Source organism: Castanea sativa, chromosome 2 (assembly GCF_040712315.1).
Source record: "Castanea sativa cultivar Marrone di Chiusa Pesio chromosome 2, ASM4071231v1".
In the NCBI taxonomy this organism is placed as follows: domain Eukaryota; kingdom Viridiplantae; phylum Streptophyta; class Magnoliopsida; order Fagales; family Fagaceae; genus Castanea; species Castanea sativa.
The window spans coordinates 6,881,193-6,899,804 of record NC_134014.1 but is presented as its reverse complement, the minus strand read 5'-3'; the positions used below and the strand labels follow the sequence as shown (position 1 = coordinate 6,899,804).

Below are 18,612 nucleotides of genomic sequence, written 5' to 3'. Positions count from 1 at the left end.
GAAAATCCGGTTCAGCCCAATTCGGTTCATTTAGTCCAGGTTATGACAACAACTACAATAATGTTCATTTCCTTATTTCAAGTCTAGTCCAACCTTTTTTCAACAAAAAAAAAATTCTATTCCAACTCATCTTGCTTAAAAAAATTCAAAAGTTAAAACCTAAGGTAATGTTTAATAACTGTCTTTGTTTTTTGTTTTCAGAAACTTGTTTTTAGTAATAAAAATAAAAAATGCTTTTATTTTCAAAGTTAGAAACATGTTTGGAAAACTTAGGAAAAAAATATTTTCCCAAGAACATAATACAAAAAAAAAAAAATTATTTGGATTGTTAGCTAAAAAAAAACAAACCTAATACCTCATTGAAACGCGAACAATATCCAAAACTATCAATAAATAAATAAATTAAACAAGTGAGCACAATGCTATTACAAGTTTACAAAATTGCTCGAATAGGATTTTAAGCACAAATTCTTTAATGATTTTACCTACTAGAAGGGGTGGGTACACATTATTTATTATTATTATTTTTATGTTGGTACACATTATTTATTATTATTATTTTTTATGTTGGTACACATTGTTTAATGATACCCACTAGGAAAACAAGTGCATAATTCAGTTTTTTTTTTTTTTTTTTTTGAGAACATGCATAATTCAGTTAAAGCAATTACTATAGTGATTAAAAAAAGATAAATTTTAAGAGATTATACATACAAAGTCCATCAAAATTAATCACAAAAAATAAATGTTTATTAAAATTTTTTACAATTCTTTACAACTCAGTTAAAGCCTTTTGCGGGTCACGAGACTATATATGCCCTCTTACATACTAGTAAAGGGCATATGTAAACCAATAGACACAATTATTTGCAACTCAAAATATGAAGAAGTAGAAAGATTACATATATATTGACTTCTTGGGAAAAATTATGTAAGCCAAAAAAGAAAAACAAAACAAAACAAAACAAAAAAACAAAAGGAATTTGGATTTTAGGAGTCAATCAACTACATAGCCTTTATTTTATTTTCAAGCAAATTCATTTAGTCCCTGCATTAGCAAGAAGCAAGAAGAATATAATAGTATATAACTTTTCATTTCACGACAATCAGCCTAGAAAGATAGGAAGAATACAAAATAGAGGTAAAAAGTTGTTAATGGCTTAGACTAACTCACTAGGAATGGCAGCGGCCAAGGTTCCACCCTCCAAAAGCTCTTAAACAAGAAAAAAATTTGCTGGGCCTTCAGAAAAACCAAAGAGTAACACCACGTTTGGATGGTGAACCATTTCCAAATACAACTTATTAGCCTAACACAAAAAGTAAAACAAAGTAAAGCAAAGAAACAAAGATGAGAAACTTGAAGAAAACAGAGAAGAGGAAAGCTTGAATGGTAGAACAATAGAGATAAAGGTAGCTCCTTATTTTTGCTACCTCATATAGTTGGGCATTCCTAGTGCTCTTTGAGTGTGACTTCTTCACAGCTACATTCCGCCCAGGCAGGTTATGTGGGTACTCGAAACGTGCTACAAAGCCCACCTCTCTCACCAAGTTGATTTGCAAACTCGTTGGTAAACTTAGGAAAAAAATATTTTTCGGAGAGCATAATTAAAAAAAAAAAAAATTTTGTTTGGATTGTTAGCTAAAAAATAAATAATTTTTAAGAAAAAAAAACCTAATACCTCAATAAATAAATCAAACAAGTGAGCAGATAGGTAATCTATCAATATAATCACTCAATACCTTTTGAATGAATGCTATTACAAGTTTACAACGTTGCTCTAATAGAATTTGAAGTACAAATTCTTTAATGATACTACCTAGTAGAAGGGGTGGGTAGACATTGTTTATTATCTTTTTTTTTAATGATACCTACTAGGAAAAAAATGCATAAATCAGTTAAAGCAACCACTTTAGTAACTAAAAAAGATCAATTTTAAGTGAATATAGATACAAAGTCCATTAAAATTTATCAAAAAAAAAAAAAGTTTATTATAAATCTTTACAGTTCTGTTAAAGTCTTTAGTGGGTTGTAATAGTCGCAAGCCAGTCGAGAGTGTAGACATCAAAATTTTATGATGTATCTGTTGGAAAAATGCATGGAAAATACGTATTTGTATCTCATGCAAACATGCGTAGTAGAAAAATTAACGGATCTACTTTACTCGCAATTGATAACATATATTATGTAAGTTTCAGAATTAGAGAACAAGAAAGTGTACCTTGGTGAGGTAAAATTCAAAATCGAAGATCAGAAACACTTGGGAACACTTTTAATCTTCACTCCAATTTCACTTAATGCCCAAGATGTGTGGTCTCTCAATCAATTTCCAAGGAGAGAACAAGAGAGTGTCCAATACTCACATACAAACCATTTCATTCCTTGTATGTTCATCATGAAAAAAACTTATGAAAAGGACTTATGAAAACCCTTATAAAATTCTGCATGTTTCTCTCCTTGTATACATAACTGATTATCTAATTGGGCTAGCCTTTTGGGCCATTCCAATTGGACTCTTGTGTGTAACTTGGAGTGGAACCAAAAGGGACTAATAAGACACTAGGTCCAATGGGCCTTGGGCTTTTTTGTCAACTCTTGACAAGTCCAAAGTTACCATTAACTATATTTAATACTACTATATAAATATAGTTGCACTCTAGGCCTTATCTATAAATTATATCCCAAGACTTTATTGTACATGCAGCCCATTCATAAAATGTTCGTAGTAACACAAAGTCATAAATGTAGACTACCACTTTGTAAATTACTACATCTTATCCTTGAGTACCCAGTTTAATCTTTTAAGTTATTCATTATATATTTATGAAATCCAATTCCATAAATATATATACTTTAGTAACTCCTTACTAAAGTGGTTGGGCCCAACTTTCTGAATAACCAAACCCATTAAACCTATCTCAAGGGAATATTTTGTATCTTCGTTAAGAGACTATGAATTCCATCTTGAAAATATATGTTCCATCAACACTAAATGTGGCTGCCCAACATACTAAGATTTTAACCGTGACTAATAGATCTCACTCCTGATATATCAAAGCAACCTACATCTCATGATCAGGTCCATTATTCTCTCAGGATTAAGAGTTCATGTAAATATAAGTCGTGAGATTTATTATTCATTGACAATCGTTAGGAGAATAATAAATCTCACAGCGGTCTAGTTCAATATGTCTTAACTCTTAAAACATATCAACATACCAACTAGAAATCTCTATTTCCATGATCAAGACAAATCATCTTAATTGATATGTTATAGTCTTCGCAGATGAAACGCTCAATTTCATCACCGACTATGAACTACATTTTGAGTTTACAAGGAACTTGTGATTTACATATTCTGTGACTAAATCACATAAATCACATACAATGCATCTCATGAACTAAGATAATGTCCCATTAGTTCATTTATAAATAATCTCATATAACTAAACAATTTAATTATTTATGACATGCTAATAAATTGAATTTTAGGGCATAAACCCCAATAGTATCCACAACCGTCCAATTGATCATGATCGAGTATTTTTTATCAAATTAATTTTCAATCGATGATGTGGACAATCAGCAAATAAAATCAAGCCATGTGGCAACATCAAATGAAGAAAGCCATGTGGCAATATCAAAAGAAAAGACTCGTATTGAAGGTTCTTATTAAATGAAAAACTAAATTAAATTCATAATTAACTCTCAATAAATGCTGAGAGAAAATTCCAAATAAAATACTATTGAGTTGCCAATAAATAGAGCACTCTTGTATGAGAAAGAGGGGATGTAAATTTAGAGAGAAAAAAAAAAAAAAAAACCTTACTAACATTCTATCAAAATAGAGAGTCATCTCCAAGTCCAAAAGAACACCCTTGCTCCCTCAAAAATCAAGTTCATTCCTACTTCTTTAAATCAAAGTAGGGATTTTCCTTCAATTTAAATCGAGATCAAGCCAACAACCCTCAACTTCAAATCAAAACTCAAATACATCCAACTTTGAGATATCAAAGTACAATTCAAGATCAAGCTTCGCCCTTCAAATCGTAAAGTTCTTTGGAGATCAAATCAAAGGAACTTTATTGTATTCTTTTATTATAAAGAGTCATACAGAGGATTGTACTCACATATATACAAATCAATATAAATTGATAATATGTTACACTATTTTCGTGACCGTGTGATTCTTCTTTTACGAAAATTGTGTGTACAACAAGCAAATCACAAAATCCCCTATTCTAGTAGATTTTCTACAATTGGGGGCCTAAACTAGCTCTAATAGTTTTACTATCAAGTTTTCAATAGTATTAGTTTATTGAATTAACTAATGAAGTAACTGTATATATTAATTATATATGGTTATACATTAATTGTTTATATTAGAGGAATTTAAACGGTTATTTTTATATATATTATATAAAAAAATTTATTTTTATTTATAATTACAATAATTGATTTAAAATATGAAATTCTTCCTAATATGAGAAAATATTTTTATTTATAATAATAATAATTGATTTAGAATGTTTAGTCATTTTGATACCAATTGACACAAAGCTATAAAAAATTAAATATTTGTGAATTCACTAAAATTAGTCCTAACCATTTAGATTCTTAACTTCTTTTAGTGATATCATTTATATATATATAACCAATATTGTAGTATCTATTCTATGTGATTAAAAAGATTACTTATGTGATAAATATATATATATATATATATATATATATATATATATATTATTTAAGTAGTTCATTAATTATTTAAGTATAATAAAATTTTGATGTCAGTTTTCTAAGATTTATATGATAAAAAAATTGATTAGAAATATGGTATTCTTGCACAAATTAAGTTACTTTTGCAACCTTATCGAGGTCGGGTTAGGTGAAACCTTATTGAGGTCGACTTGGGCAAGCTTATCAGAGACTTCGGAAAGGGAAGCGTCGAGGGAGTTGACTGGGATTGGAGGTCGGCGATGAGAGTCCTTGTCGACGAGTTTGGCACAGAGAGTGGACGACTCAGATTTGAGGGCAAAGCACGTGTCGAGAGGGCAATGGATGTGATTTTGCGAGCCACATCGATCTGTTCAAGAGGATCGGAGGGCAGAATTTGCAAGACCTCCTCAATAAGATTATTACTATTTCTTGTTCGCTCTTGTTCTATTTTCAAGCCACAAAGAATGAGAGAATAACAAAGTATATGATACCAGCCTTTATCAGGTTTGTCTCCCACATAAAACAGAGAAGGCATAATAATCAGGCAAAAAGAGAACACAAGCCAAAGGCTCCTTGCCATTAAAATGAACAATTTATAATAGCAAATTCAAAAATATTTTTGTATAATATTTTCTTTGAAGAAGATAGGGTTAAGTAAGGAACAAAAGATCACTAAATTAATGAATGGTCAAGATCAAAAGACCCCTAAATTAATGGTTTAGATTTATATAAGTACTGTACGGTAGAACGGCTCTTTCTTCCTACTCTGTTTTATACATAAAGGAAACAAAGCTAATGCTAAAATAATTCCTCTTGCACTACTATCTGGACACATCAACACATATCAGAAAAAAGGGCCAAGTTAAACTTTTCTTGGGTCTACATTCTAATTCTAATTGCAAACATTATATATGGGGATAAGAAAAAAGGGTGCATCACTAATAGAGAAAATAAAGTCTTTTACAAAGGATTTAGTAGACAGATGCCCTTGAAATCAAGTCTCTACTTCTTCTTGTTGGTGTTCTCCTTCACCATCTGTTCAATCTTGCGTACGAAGAACTCCAACCTGTCTAGAGAAGATGCATTGTTGCTCAAATTAGACTCCATTGATTGCATTCGAGCATCAATTGAAGTTTCCAAGCGCTCCATAGCCTACATGAATAAAACTTTCAATGGTGCTAATTGAAGTAACAAAGGCTATAACAGCCAAGGAAGCACGGGTGTGCCAATTGAGCCGGCGCACCTAAGTCGGATACATATGGATGAGTGTTCATGGCCGATTTTTTTTTTCCGTTTCCGATGTGGCCCAATCCGGTTCAAAACAGGCCGAAATAAATTTTTTTTTTTTTAAATTCATCAAAACACACTGTTTTGACAACCTAGTTTAAAGAAATAATCTTAAAATAATCTCAAAGTCTCTCTCATTCTCTCCATTTCCACTCTCTCTCTCTAACCCATTGCTCCAACAGTCCAACTTTCCCTCAGACTCTCTCATCTCTCACTTTATTATCTACTAATGCTCTAAAATTGCTATATGTTTACCATAATATGAAAGAAAAAATAATGTTTAACAATATATAGAAAATATAAATAAAAATATATTTATTAATTTATTAATAAACGTATCTTGTAATTTATTTTTAAAAAAATTGTCGTGTCGCCACACCTCACCTGCACCCAAACCCGAATTTGCATATGTGCTTCCTACCACTACTTTCCAATTATTCCTTATTTTCTTTGCTCTAGATGAGGGGGGTGTTTGGTACATGATTTTAAACAAAAATTTTAGTTTTTAAACAACATTACATGTATTTTTACGCACTTTTTACCCCCACGTATTTCCAAAAAAATCTTTTAACTTGAAAACTGTTACTTAAACATACGTATCAAACGGGCTTGAAATCCTCATAAATGGTTGTTTATAGTAAGGTGTTTAGAATAAGAATTTTTTGCAATTTAACACCAACATGCTAACAATTTTGTAAATTAACATCATTTTCAAACTATTTAGGAAACTAACATCTCGAGTCTCCTTTATGATACGAATTATTTAGAGTATGATACGAATTATTTAGAGTATGACAAAGTATATGGCACACAACAGAGAACAAAATTAGAAAATGAGTCGCACCTTGGCCTTGAAGATCTAAGCAATGTGAGAAAAAAAATGATGCTAATGGAAAGACAAAGAAAGCTGAATAATAGGCAAAAGGACTACTGGAATGGTATTGTATATAGGATTTTGCTAATGTGTGCTTTAAGGTCACACAATAATTAATTATTTTTAGAAATATTTTCTTGAAAATTGAAAAAGTATTTACCACTTTTTTAATTTTCGAGAAAATATTTTAAAAAATGAATGGCTTATAACCGGACTCTTGTATTTATAACCGCCTGGATAATTTTCTAGTACCAAAATGGCCCTTTGCATGGTGAGCAAGAATGGGCTTAGCTCTCGGGCACTTCCATTGTAAATTTGTCGCCAAACATACTAGCAGCTAAGGGCATTCATGGAAGATAGAAATTAAGAATAATAATGAAAAAAAAAAAAGAAAAAAAGAATGGAAATGAATAGTATTAATTTAAATAGTTGGGTGACGTTAGTAGCTGAAGCGAGCTAGTAACAGAAACATATATAATCCCACAAATTTATAGATGGTGATGGTGTCAAAAATTTCAAAGAAACAAACGGATCCAACGGTTCTTATTTCAATTGAAACGGATTTAGGTACCTCTTTCAATTTCCCGCCACTTCATTCCCATTGAACACTAGTTTTTACAAGCAAAGTCACAGCCTTGAATATTAAAATCCAACTACTCCTGTTTATTTTTTCGATGATTGCTTCACTGATCATAGCAAAGAAAGAAGACCCAGAACGCGTTTTTGGTTTTTTAGTGAAAATTAGATCTCTCTGAATCAGTACTTTCGACTCAAGCAATTAGTCGAACATGCACGAAAGGTGTATGAGGAAATGATTGTTAGAGGTGCATTTTCCTGAATGGGGTCTATTTGATTCAGTGTTTGAACACCACGAATGACGAGTTGTTTTGCTGCATAAATGATTCTGATTTTTTGAAACTGTATGAGGATATGATTCACCTGGATTTTAGAACATGGAGCACCATAATCAGGAACTATTGTTTAGAAGCCAGGCACAATGAAGCTTTGTCTATTTTCCTTCAAAATGCACGATGTTCGTCAGGCTACAAACCTGATCACCAAGTCTTTGCAGCCATTCTTAAATCCTGCACTGCCCTCTTGGCTATCAAATTGGGGAAGGTTCTTCAAGGTCATATTGTGAAGCAGGGTCATCTTTCCTGCCACTCTGTGTCTAAAGCTTTGCTTAACTTGTACGCCAAATGTGGTGAGCTTGATGATTGTCAGAAACTTTTTGGTCAGATGGGTAACTCTGATCCTGTCAATTGGAACATTGTACTGTCTGGATTTTCCGGTTCCCGAATATGTGATGCTGAGGTGATGAAATTGTTTTTTGCAATGCACTCAGGTGGCAAGGCAAAACCTAACCCTATCACTATCGCAACCACTCTACCTGTGTGTGCTCGCTTACTAAATTTATATGCAGGGAAGAGTGTGCAGTCTTATGTGATTAAATCTGGATGGGAAACAGATACCCTTGTTGGGAATTCGTTGGTATCATTGTATGCAAAATGTGGGCTAGTATGCAAGGATGCATATGCTGTGTTTACTAGCATCAATCACAAAGATGTTGTTTCGTGGAATGCAATTATTGCAGGGTTTGTCGAGAATAAGATCATGGTTGATGCGCTCGAATTGTTCAGATGGATGTTGAAAGGACCAATAGAACCGAATTATGCAACAATTGCAAATATTCTGCCTGTTTGTGCTTTTTTAGATAAGGATGTTCCCTACTGCTTTGGTAGAGAGATACATTGTTATGTACAGCGGCGGACTGAATTGCTAGCAGATGTTTCTGTCTGCAATGCTTTAGTGAGCTTCTACTTAAGAGTTGGATGGATGGAAGAAGCGGAGTCATTGTTCCGGAATATGATATCAATAGATTTGGTTTCATGGAATGCCATAATCGCAGGATATGCATCACATGGTGAGTGGTTGAAAGCTTTGGACCTGTTTTGTGAATTACTCTCTTTAGAGGTGACTGGGCCAGATTCTGTAACTGTTGTTAGCATTCTTCCTGCTTGTGCGCACTTACAAAATCTGCATGTGGGGAAAGAGATTCATGGTTATATTCTTCGGCATCCTTACCTACGTGAGGATACAACAGTGGGCAATGCCCTAGTTAGTTTCTATGCAAAATGCAACCATGTAAAAGCAGCATTTCAGACATTTTTTATGAATTCTGAGAGAGACTTGATATCATGGAATTCTATGCTAGATGCTGTTGTAGGGAGTGAGTATGATACTCAATTTCTGGGCCTATTAAACTGGATGCTCAGTGAAGGAATTAGACCTGATTCCATTACTATCTTGACCATAATTCATTTTTGTACTTCTGTATTTAGAGTAGACAAGGTTAAGGAAACACATTGCTATTCAATTAAGGCTAGTTTATTACAAGGTGATGTTGAACCTACCGTTGGAAACGCATTGCTTGATGCATATGCCAAGTGTGGTAACATAGAATATGCATTCAAGATTTTCCAAAGTTTGTCGGAGAAAAGGAATTTGATCACATGCAACTCAATGATCTCAGGTTATGTCATTTGTGGATTACATGATGATGCATATAAGATTTTTAATGGGATGTCTGATGCAGATCTCACCACCTGGAATCTAATGGTTCGAGCTTATGCAGAGAATGATTCTCCTGTTCAAGCTCTCAATGTGCTTCAGGAGTTACAAGCTCGAGGAATGAAGCCTGATGCGGTGACAATCATGAGCTTCCTTCCTGTATGTGCTCAAATGTCCTCAGGTCACTTTCTGAAGCAGTGTCATGGATATGCAGTTAGAGCTTGTTTTGTGGATGTCCACTTGAAGGGAGCTTTGTTAGATGCATATGCAAAATGTGGTGCTATAAAGTATGCTTATAAGCTTTTTCAGTCAAGCTCCCATAAGGATCTGGTTATGTTTACAGCTATGGTTAGTGGGTATGCCATGCATGGTATGGGAGAGGAAGCACTTATGGTTTTCTCTAATATGCTTGAATTATGTGTAAAGCCTGATCATGTTATCATCACTGCTGTTTTATCTGCTTGTAGTCATTCTGGCCTAGTAAATGAAGGGTTAAAGATATTCAATTCAATAGAGAATATCCATGGGTTAAAGCCAACGATGGAACAGTATGCCTGTGTGGTGGATCTCCTTGCTCGAGGTGGAAAGGTAGAAGATGCATATTCTTTTGTGGCTAGGATGCCCATTGAAGCTAATGCAACTGTGTGGGGGACACTGCTAGGTGCCTGTAGGACCCATCATGAGGTGGAACTGGGCCGTCTTGTGGCAGATCGTCTTTTTGAAATTGAGGCTGACAATATTGGGAACTATGTGGTGATGTCAAACCTGTATGCAGCAGATGCTAGATGGGATGGGGTCATAGAAGTAAGAAAGCTTATGAGGACTCGAGATCTGAAAAAGCCAGCAGGATGCAGCTGGATTGAAGTGGAGAGGCGGGAAAATGTTTTTATTGCTGGGGACTCTTCTCATCCACAAAGAAGCCTCATATACACTACATTGAGCACATTAGATCAACAGATCAAGGAGCGGATTCATTTTTGAGTCACTTATGGGTTTAGTTATGGCATTTGTGGTGTCATAACTCATAAGGCCGGCGGAATTACTTTGCAAATGAGCTCAGACTTGATTCCCTGCAGCTTTTTGAGGCCGAATTCCTGTGTGGCTTTTGGGTGCAGATGCATCACTTTACTTGAGTGACTCCACTCCATTGACAATACTGATTGACTCTTCTACTACAGTCACACTCGGTTTAGTTATGTCCAACTTTTTTCTCAAATGTAAGGGATGGTTTGCTGCTGTAAGTGCTACATTTCTAACTATGGAAACTTCCATTTTTAATTTTTCTTGCGTACTCTTCTCCTCCTTTTCCCTTTTGTAGGTGAGTTTCAAATTTCAAGTAAGCTTTTGAAGACCTTGTGTGACTGCCTGCTTCAGCTTAATCGCTGGGGTCACTCTGCATCCCTATGGATGAGCTGGATAATGTCAAATCATTTTGTTGAAAGTTCTCAGGGTTATCCTTTCAGTTGCACACCTTGGCAGGTCAGAGGCATTGGGATGAAGTTTTTCACGATCTTCAGCTGCTAAGAGTTTCATATCTTATTTCATCTTCAAATTTTCATTTTCTCTCTTTATGCAGAATACCAAATTGGGTTCTTGGCATTCCATTTGTGGGAAGTTGGGAAAGATGAATGAACTACAAAGTTAAGGCATAATCAAACAATTTCTTTTGTTATGATGTATGCTCACCAAACATGGTTCCACACATTCATGAAGTGCATTATCCTCAGTCCTCACACTTTCTAAACTCCACTTTCCTGTCCTTTACACTTGTCCATGTGCTCTTTCTGGGTAAGACGTTTTAGCAAATATGAAATACACCCTTCTTATAGGATATACCAAAATTTGTTAAATACTAAACTTTTTGTTATATAATTTACTTCATAGTTATAACTGCTCCCGTATTTTCTTTTAAAGGCAGTCCCAATACATAGTTTTTCTGTTTTTTACCATCTGTTATTCTGCTTGTTATTGCTCTCTTAGGAATATGCTATTTTAGAATTATCGTTAAATGATTAAATTCACTGTTTCCTAATAGCTTAAGTTTTTGAAACAATCGGTAATTTATTATCATATCAGAGTAGGAGGTTTTGAGTTTGATCTCTTACTCCACTCTCCTTCCATTTAAATTGTTAAAAATACCATGTATTGGACCTCACTTATTAAGGGGGAGTTTAGGCCCAGACATGAGAGGGATTGTTAGAATTATGACTAAATAATTCAATTCATCATTTCTTGATAGTTTAAGCTTTTAGGACAATTGGTAATATATTATGCTAAATTGAAAGTGTTGGCAAGGTTTGAATGTGTTAATTTTGAATGATTGCTAAGCTTGAGATCATCACAACAAGATCTGAATGCAGGCAACAGAAAACTGATCATGCCTCTATCCAAAGTAATTCAACATGGGGCTGGCTGCAGGAATTTTAATGTACACTTGATCTAGAGCAATAAATCTAAAGCCTACAAAATACAAAGTCCTCTAAAATCTGCATTGGAGATTTGGAGGTCCATACTTCAACTCCATTTTTATTTTCAAACACGACCTAAGTTGTCCTATTTTCCATAACAAAAAGTTAGTTTTCATGCCTATTGCTGTGGGGAAAAAATAAATTTATTAAGGTAGTTTTAGGTCAAATTAAAAATCAAGCAAGAGTAAAAGATGATTAGTTTCCAAAAGAGAACCCCCCCCCCCCCCTCCGCCCCAAAGCAAAAGAAGAAGAGAATAGGTATTTAGAAGTTATTCTTCTTTTCGAAAGATGTACTCTCTATATGGTGACATGATGTTCTGTGGTTTGAAGCCACCAAAAACAGAGGTCTAAACAGGATCAGCTGCATTGTCAAAATTTTGGTTTCTCACTTGTTTTTGGAGATGTTAGAGGGCACAAGGTAAGCAACTCTGGTTCAGTGTATCCTGGTCGGTACCGTGGTGATAAATGCAAATAAATTGCAGCTCTTTGATGGCTTTCTCTTCTTCTTGGCTATTCAATTCAGGTATTGCTGATTCTTTATTCTTTTCCTCTTCCAAGATGGAAAGCTTTGAGAACATTGTAGAAGGGATCATGGGGCTTGGAAGAAAACCAGAGTTCCCTGATTTGGTGGGGGAGAAGCTATGCTGGTCAGTTGATCCAGTTAATGTACCAGGTTTAAATGGGCAAGTGGGTTTAATTATCTCAACCTTGGGCCTAGAGTATTGCCTTCTCTTGGGCGTTGGCCTTTTTTTACACCCATGACCTTTGCTGCTGCCCCTTCTTGTGCTGCATTAGTTTCTGATGGGCCTGTTAAGTGCTGTACTACCTCTTGGAAAGTATGTGCCTCTGTTAGTACGAATGTGGTTAAAGGTTTACAACAGGCTGTTACCCTGATTATCCATGGATGTCTACTTCATTTGACAAGCTTTTCATCTCTATCAGGCTCTATCCTGCAATAGAGACCCATTTATAAACTGGTTTGTGTTCTCATTCTGATAGCATCATTGTAGATAGGAGTTTTGACATCTCAAGCTGAATTGAATGATTATATGACCTAGTGATTTAACAAGCAAAACATATAAAATTCAACAATGTTGCTTATTAACCAATACAAGACATGTGTGTCTTTTGGTCTCCCGTAGTTCTTGGTAGCTTATATGCTAAACTTATTAAATTCACCATGTGTGTCTTTTGGTGGTGGCATTGTTTTTTTTTTTTTTGGAATGACAGTTTATTGCTTTTATGGGGAAAAAGAGAGACAAAAAGCAAAAAAGTAAATAGATTTTTCCTTGTGTATAGTTAACTTTCCAAGGTCACATGATTGAATTTCATTAGGGAACCTAAAATATAACATATAAGAAATTGTATCTAAGTTTTCCCTTTTGTAAATTATTTAACAAGTCATGTGATTAAAATATACATTGACAATTGTCATATAATGGGTTGGAGAAGATTCTTCCAAACAGAATTGGAGAAAAATTTTGTCCATTTTTTTTATTGGTAAGTTACATAGACCCAATAAGTCTTGAGCTCACAACTTCACCCTCCATCTAGCACTTAAAAAGGAAAGGAGGTGTTAGTTGAGCTGGAGTTGGTTGGCAGTAATTTTGTCCATTGAAAAGTACAGAGTTGATGCAGAGTATATATAATTGAAGGAGAGTAGAATATGGTTTTATTTGTTGAGGTTTAACGAGGTCTTATTCTTTCAAATATGTGTGCAGTTGAAGGTCTTTAGGAAGACACTCATGAAATCACTTCAAGAAGATGATGAAAATTCTGTGAGTAATTCCCTCCCAGCATTCCCAAGTTTTTTTAAAAAAGTATTTGTCTAGTTTAAAGTAGCTAATTCATGAAAATAGCTGAATGTGTTAGTATATTCTGGCTGGTGTTGACTGTTGTGTCACCACTAAATCTGGTATTTCCCACAGGCAGGACCTCCAGATGTTGTTTCTAATGTACAAAGCCATTCAAGTTTATCTTCCGCATTGCAGATTGGAGGTCCTCTATATTTCTTACATTCCTTTTTTGTATTGATTGTATTATAACTAGTGGATTCTAGGTGATCTATTAGCATATCATGTTGATAATGTCCCAACAGTGTGTCTGTGTGCACGTAGAAATGAAACTTGCTGACTAATGGGTCTTAATTCCTGCAGAGGAATCTTTTGGGCCTGAAATTGAAAAAATTTGCTCACTCCTGGTCTTTATGGCCAAATGGAAAGAGCCCTTTTTAAAAGGGCGAGGTCTAATCAACCTGTGAAGGGGAAGATTTTGGGGGTGAGGGAGGGCTAGCTGCGCATATTATTGCCATCTGATCTAAATGAAAAATGAAAATGAATGTATTAAATCATCCAAAGCCATAAGTGTCTTAAATTCCTTTGTGAAAATTTTCCATATCTTGTCTGACTGAAACAAATTGGAATTTGATGACTTTGCCAGCAAAACATACTGCATTTTTTTGTGGGTTGAAAATGCTGGCTTATGCAACTTACACCAATATTTTTATCCTTATGTCAATGCAATGACTTGTCAAATATTAAAGTGAAATGTTTGGTTCAAATTATGGTATATATAATTCTATCTGTACAACCATTAATCTAAAAGAGGCTGTCTATTTTGTTTGAGAAGATTATGCCACAGTTCCACCTCCTAGATTCCCTTCAGTCTGGAGTGAGATGTCTGAAGTAGGAAATTCATTTGTGGAGGATCATGTGACAGATGGTATGTGCATGTTAAAAATTAAAGATAGGGGGTCTAATATAAGAGTTTCTTCACTTAGTCAATTGAATTAAGTGTCTTGCATGAATTAATGTGCATTGTAGGCATGCCATATGTGGTATTGCTTATGGATTCAAAACCCTGCAACTGAGCACGCCAGTTCTAACCTTAATTTTGTTGCTTGCTAACCCTTGCAGCTTTAAGACCTCATATATCACATGGCCTCCTGTTAGCATCCCAAACTAGCACACCTCAGCTTACTCTTCCAGGTTCCCCTCCTAGCCTCTGCGTTGGCGTCCCCAATATGAACATCTAAACCTGTGTCCCCAAGGCAATATTCAATGTCATTTTCATCATCAAGAGGCCTATTTGATGATCGGTCTTCAATGTTTTCTTCTATGTTCTCAAGCCATCACAGTTCAGTTTAAGCTCTGATTCAGGATGACAAACTGGTTAGCGCTATCATACCCATGCACCTATATAAGAAGATTGTTTATGGAAATTTTTATTTATTGGGTCATTAAACTGTTTCATTAGTCCTTATTTAAACTGTTTCATTAGTCCTTGTTTAATCTGTTTCAGGATGAAAGCAGGTTGATGGGAAAGAGTTCTTCCGCCAAGTAAGCTAAAGACAGTTTTAAGATCCAAATGGTGGAAGTAACTTTTTAAAAAACATCTTTCTAAATTATTCAAAAATCAAGAATTCATACAATGAATACACACATCCAATATGGCTAAAATGGTGCTTCTTTTGTCAATGAAATTACATGAGTGCCATATTTTGCAGCGTACTTGCAATCCTGAGGTGGACCAAAGTTTTAAGTCCTCTTGTAACTTGGACATTTTTATTTAAACAAGAGATCTGGATATAGGGGATAACATTTGTTTATACTATTGCCAGAAGCAATAGCAGTCCGGGAACCCAAAATTTAAAATTTTTTGTGCTTATGATTTGGTTCTTGGCTTCTTTCCATTGAGCTGTACCTCAAATGGTACATCCTCCCTTGGGTTCGAGACCCAATGGGTTTGTGTGTAAGTTATCAATAAAAGAAAAAGGTTATTGGCTTCTCAAATGAAGCAATTGTTCATCTGATCCCTTCTCTTCTTGTCATCAAGAGCCGTTTGTCTTGTGATTATTCTGGTGCCTTTCTAGCCAATATCAAGGAATTGAATGCCCCAAGCAAACCAAAGAGGTAGATTCTCTCTCTCTCTCTCTCTCCTTTTTTTTCCTTGTTATCTCTTTGTAGTGTCCAACATCTATTTATATTTCTGGAGACTCTACAGAAGACTGATGAGATATTTGACCAAGAGAACAAGGACCTTTATGCTATATTTGAGAGATTGATTACTCGCAATGTCCACCGAAATTGTGTGACGCTAATGCTGGAATTGTAATTACAGTTTGTAAGCATTGTTGTATATTACTAACTTACTATATAGTTTCTTTAGCAGTTTCCACTCTATAGTAGAATTAATTCAAAGTGTAATGCATTCTTTGAACTCCTGTTCAATTGCGCACTAGGTTGTGAATTTGCATGCTATTCTGATAAATGACTAGTTCTAAAACTAGAATAGGCTATGGAATATTGTCCTTTTTGTCATGTATACTAAAGTAACTGAGCCTGTTAATTACTCACTGGTGTGTGTACCATATCAGCTGAAATCATGAGTTCAAAACATGATTTTAGTTAAAGTATAAAATCTTGTTTTCAAAACAAGATTTTACTATTTGAAATTTTTAATTAAAATCATGTTTTGAACGCATAATTTTGTGCTGTGTATCGATTTGTGCACTTTGCAGTGTGGAACAATTTCCTAAAGTGATTTACATGAGTTGTAAAGCAAGAAAAATTTTTGGTGTACAGACATCATGTTAGCAATGTGATTTATACATCATTTAAGACAGCTTTGATGGAACTTCTCTAGGATCTAGCTGTTGGATCATGGATGCAGCTTTTTGCTAAAAGTAGGGATTTTTTATTATAAAATGCTCTTAAGACACGATGGTGTTTGGTGTGTGCTCTTGGCTTCTTGTTAAAAATTGATTGAAGTGTAGTTCTACCTATAAGACTTTGAAAAACTGCTCATAAAAACACGACAAATGAGAAGCAATCAGCAGTGTTTCCTCTACTTTTAAAACCATAGCTAATTCCCAATAGGAGAAAGTACTTATTCATCAAAAAAAAAAAAAAAAGGAGGAGAAAGTACTTGTGCATTACTTTCGACGTGTGCTAAAATGAGTTTCCCTTATGTAAATCTCTCTCTCTCTCATCATTCCCAATTTGTTCTCTCTTATGAACCATTAATTCAAATCATGATTGCTAATTAAGCAATATTACATGCACAAAATTTGACAACATTTTTTCATCTGTTGATGTGACAAGCTTACACTGATTTTTATCTTGGCCTACTAGTGAGTATTGATATCACTTTTTTATTTACTATTAACAATATGTCAATTTTTTTGTGACTAGAGGCTTTCTGTAATTAATTAGTCTTGGGTCTTCACGCCCTTTGTTTGTAAGCATATTTATGTACCGTGTTTATTACACACAGCCCGTGTAAATACTCTAAAAATATTTTCACAGTTACACACTGTGTGCAATATATTTTTTCCTATATTTATTTATTTATGTTGACATGAGAAGAGAACTAGACTCTCCAAGCAAGCCAACCAAAATACAATACATGGTAAAGTAACGAAAGTGATTCCAACACAAGGAAGATATTTATCTATCTTTCGGTAAAGTTTTTGTACCTACCAAATTGTAATATTAGTAAAATAATTTCTTTCGCTTTAGGAATAGAGAAAAAAGTAAAACAATAATGCCACAAGCTGGGTTAGAATTAATTGGTGAATCTACAACACCTGTCACCATATTTTATTACTTCTTTGTTCTGTTTTGAAATGTCTCAAAATATAACACTTTTAGAAAAGTTAAAAGAATATGATGTTGTTAACTTTTCTAATTTACTTTTTATTTTATTTAAGTACTCTTTTCTGAATAAAAATTAAACTAATGAGGGTTATACACTATGTGCAATATATATTTTTCCTATATTTTTTTATTTATGCTGACATGAGAAGTGAACTAGACTCTCCAAGCAAGCCAACCAAAATACAATACATGGAAAGTAACGAAAGTGATTCCAACACAAGGAAGATATTTATCTATCTTTCGGTAAAGTTGTACCTACCAAATTGTAATATTAGAGAAATAATTTATTTCGCTTTAGGAATAGAGAAAAAAAAAAAAAAAAAATAGTGCCACATGTTGAGTTAGAAGTGATTGGTGAATCTGCAACATTTGTCGCCCTATATTATCACTCCTTTATTTCGTTTTGAAATGTCTCAAAATATAGCACTCTTGGAAAAGTTAAAAGAATACGATGTTGTTAGTACTTTTCTAATTTACTTTATATTTTATTTAAATAGTCAATACTCTTTTCTGATTAAAAATTAAACTAATGAGGGCCATTTTAGAAACTTATACAGTCTTATATAAAATGGACAAAATTTAGTTATAAAATTGTTTGTAAACTAAGGTTACAACCTTACTCAATAAAATAAACATTACTGTATATTTTGAAAATCTAACCGTTGAATTGTATATTCTTTACGTTCTTAATATACATATCAAATTTTGTTTCAATCGGATATTATTTACTATATGATCTATAAATTTATATTTTATGCATAATTTTAAACTACAAAAACTTACAATTTAAACAATATATTGATGACATAGCTATTGATCTTTAATTTTTTAGAACTTTTGCAAGCATAGAAGATATAAGAAGAATATGTAATCTAATGGTAGATTTGTCAAAATTCACCTCCAATAAAATGATATTGAGTAAGGTTATAGCCTTAGATTACAACCAATTTTGTAGCTAAACTTTGTCTATATAAAATATAACAATTTATTAGATAATACTTTGTTAAAATTTTTATTTTTGTAAGCAAGATCAACAAA

General features: G+C 33.8%; 1 protein-coding gene and 1 pseudogene across 6 annotated transcripts; one reads left to right on the top strand and one right to left on the bottom strand.

The window, feature by feature from the left end:
- The first annotated feature begins 7,347 nt into the window (after positions 1–7,347).
- On the top strand, positions 7,348–16,081 carry LOC142626308 (putative pentatricopeptide repeat-containing protein At5g08490). 6 transcript variants are annotated; one of them, XM_075800127.1, is made up of 8 exons: positions 7,348–10,666; positions 10,768–10,928; positions 11,026–11,237; positions 12,248–12,894; positions 13,639–13,695; positions 13,846–13,915; positions 14,833–15,087; positions 15,218–16,081. In XM_075800127.1, exon 1 carries the CDS (start codon positions 7,809–7,811, stop codon positions 10,428–10,430), a length of 2,622 nt encoding a protein of 873 aa, XP_075656242.1. In that variant the 5' UTR covers positions 7,348–7,808; the 3' UTR covers positions 10,431–10,666; positions 10,768–10,928; positions 11,026–11,237; positions 12,248–12,894; positions 13,639–13,695; positions 13,846–13,915; positions 14,833–15,087; positions 15,218–16,081. The 6 variants fall into 6 exon arrangements, with proteins under 6 accessions (XP_075656242.1, XP_075656244.1, XP_075656241.1 ...); XM_075800129.1 differs by having other exon boundaries at positions 7,348–10,928; positions 12,248–12,335; positions 12,441–12,894; XM_075800126.1 differs by having other exon boundaries at positions 7,348–10,928; positions 15,218–15,828; positions 15,911–16,081.
- Positions 12,287–15,107, bottom strand: LOC142624813 (VQ motif-containing protein 31-like; annotated as a pseudogene).
- Positions 16,082–18,612: the final 2,531 nt, after the last annotated feature.

What these genes read in the sequence shown, in the direction of transcription:
- LOC142626308 (XM_075800127.1), top strand. Translation starts at nt 7,809, where the DNA reads ATGATTCACCTGGATTTTAGAACATGGAGCACCATAATCAGGAACTAT.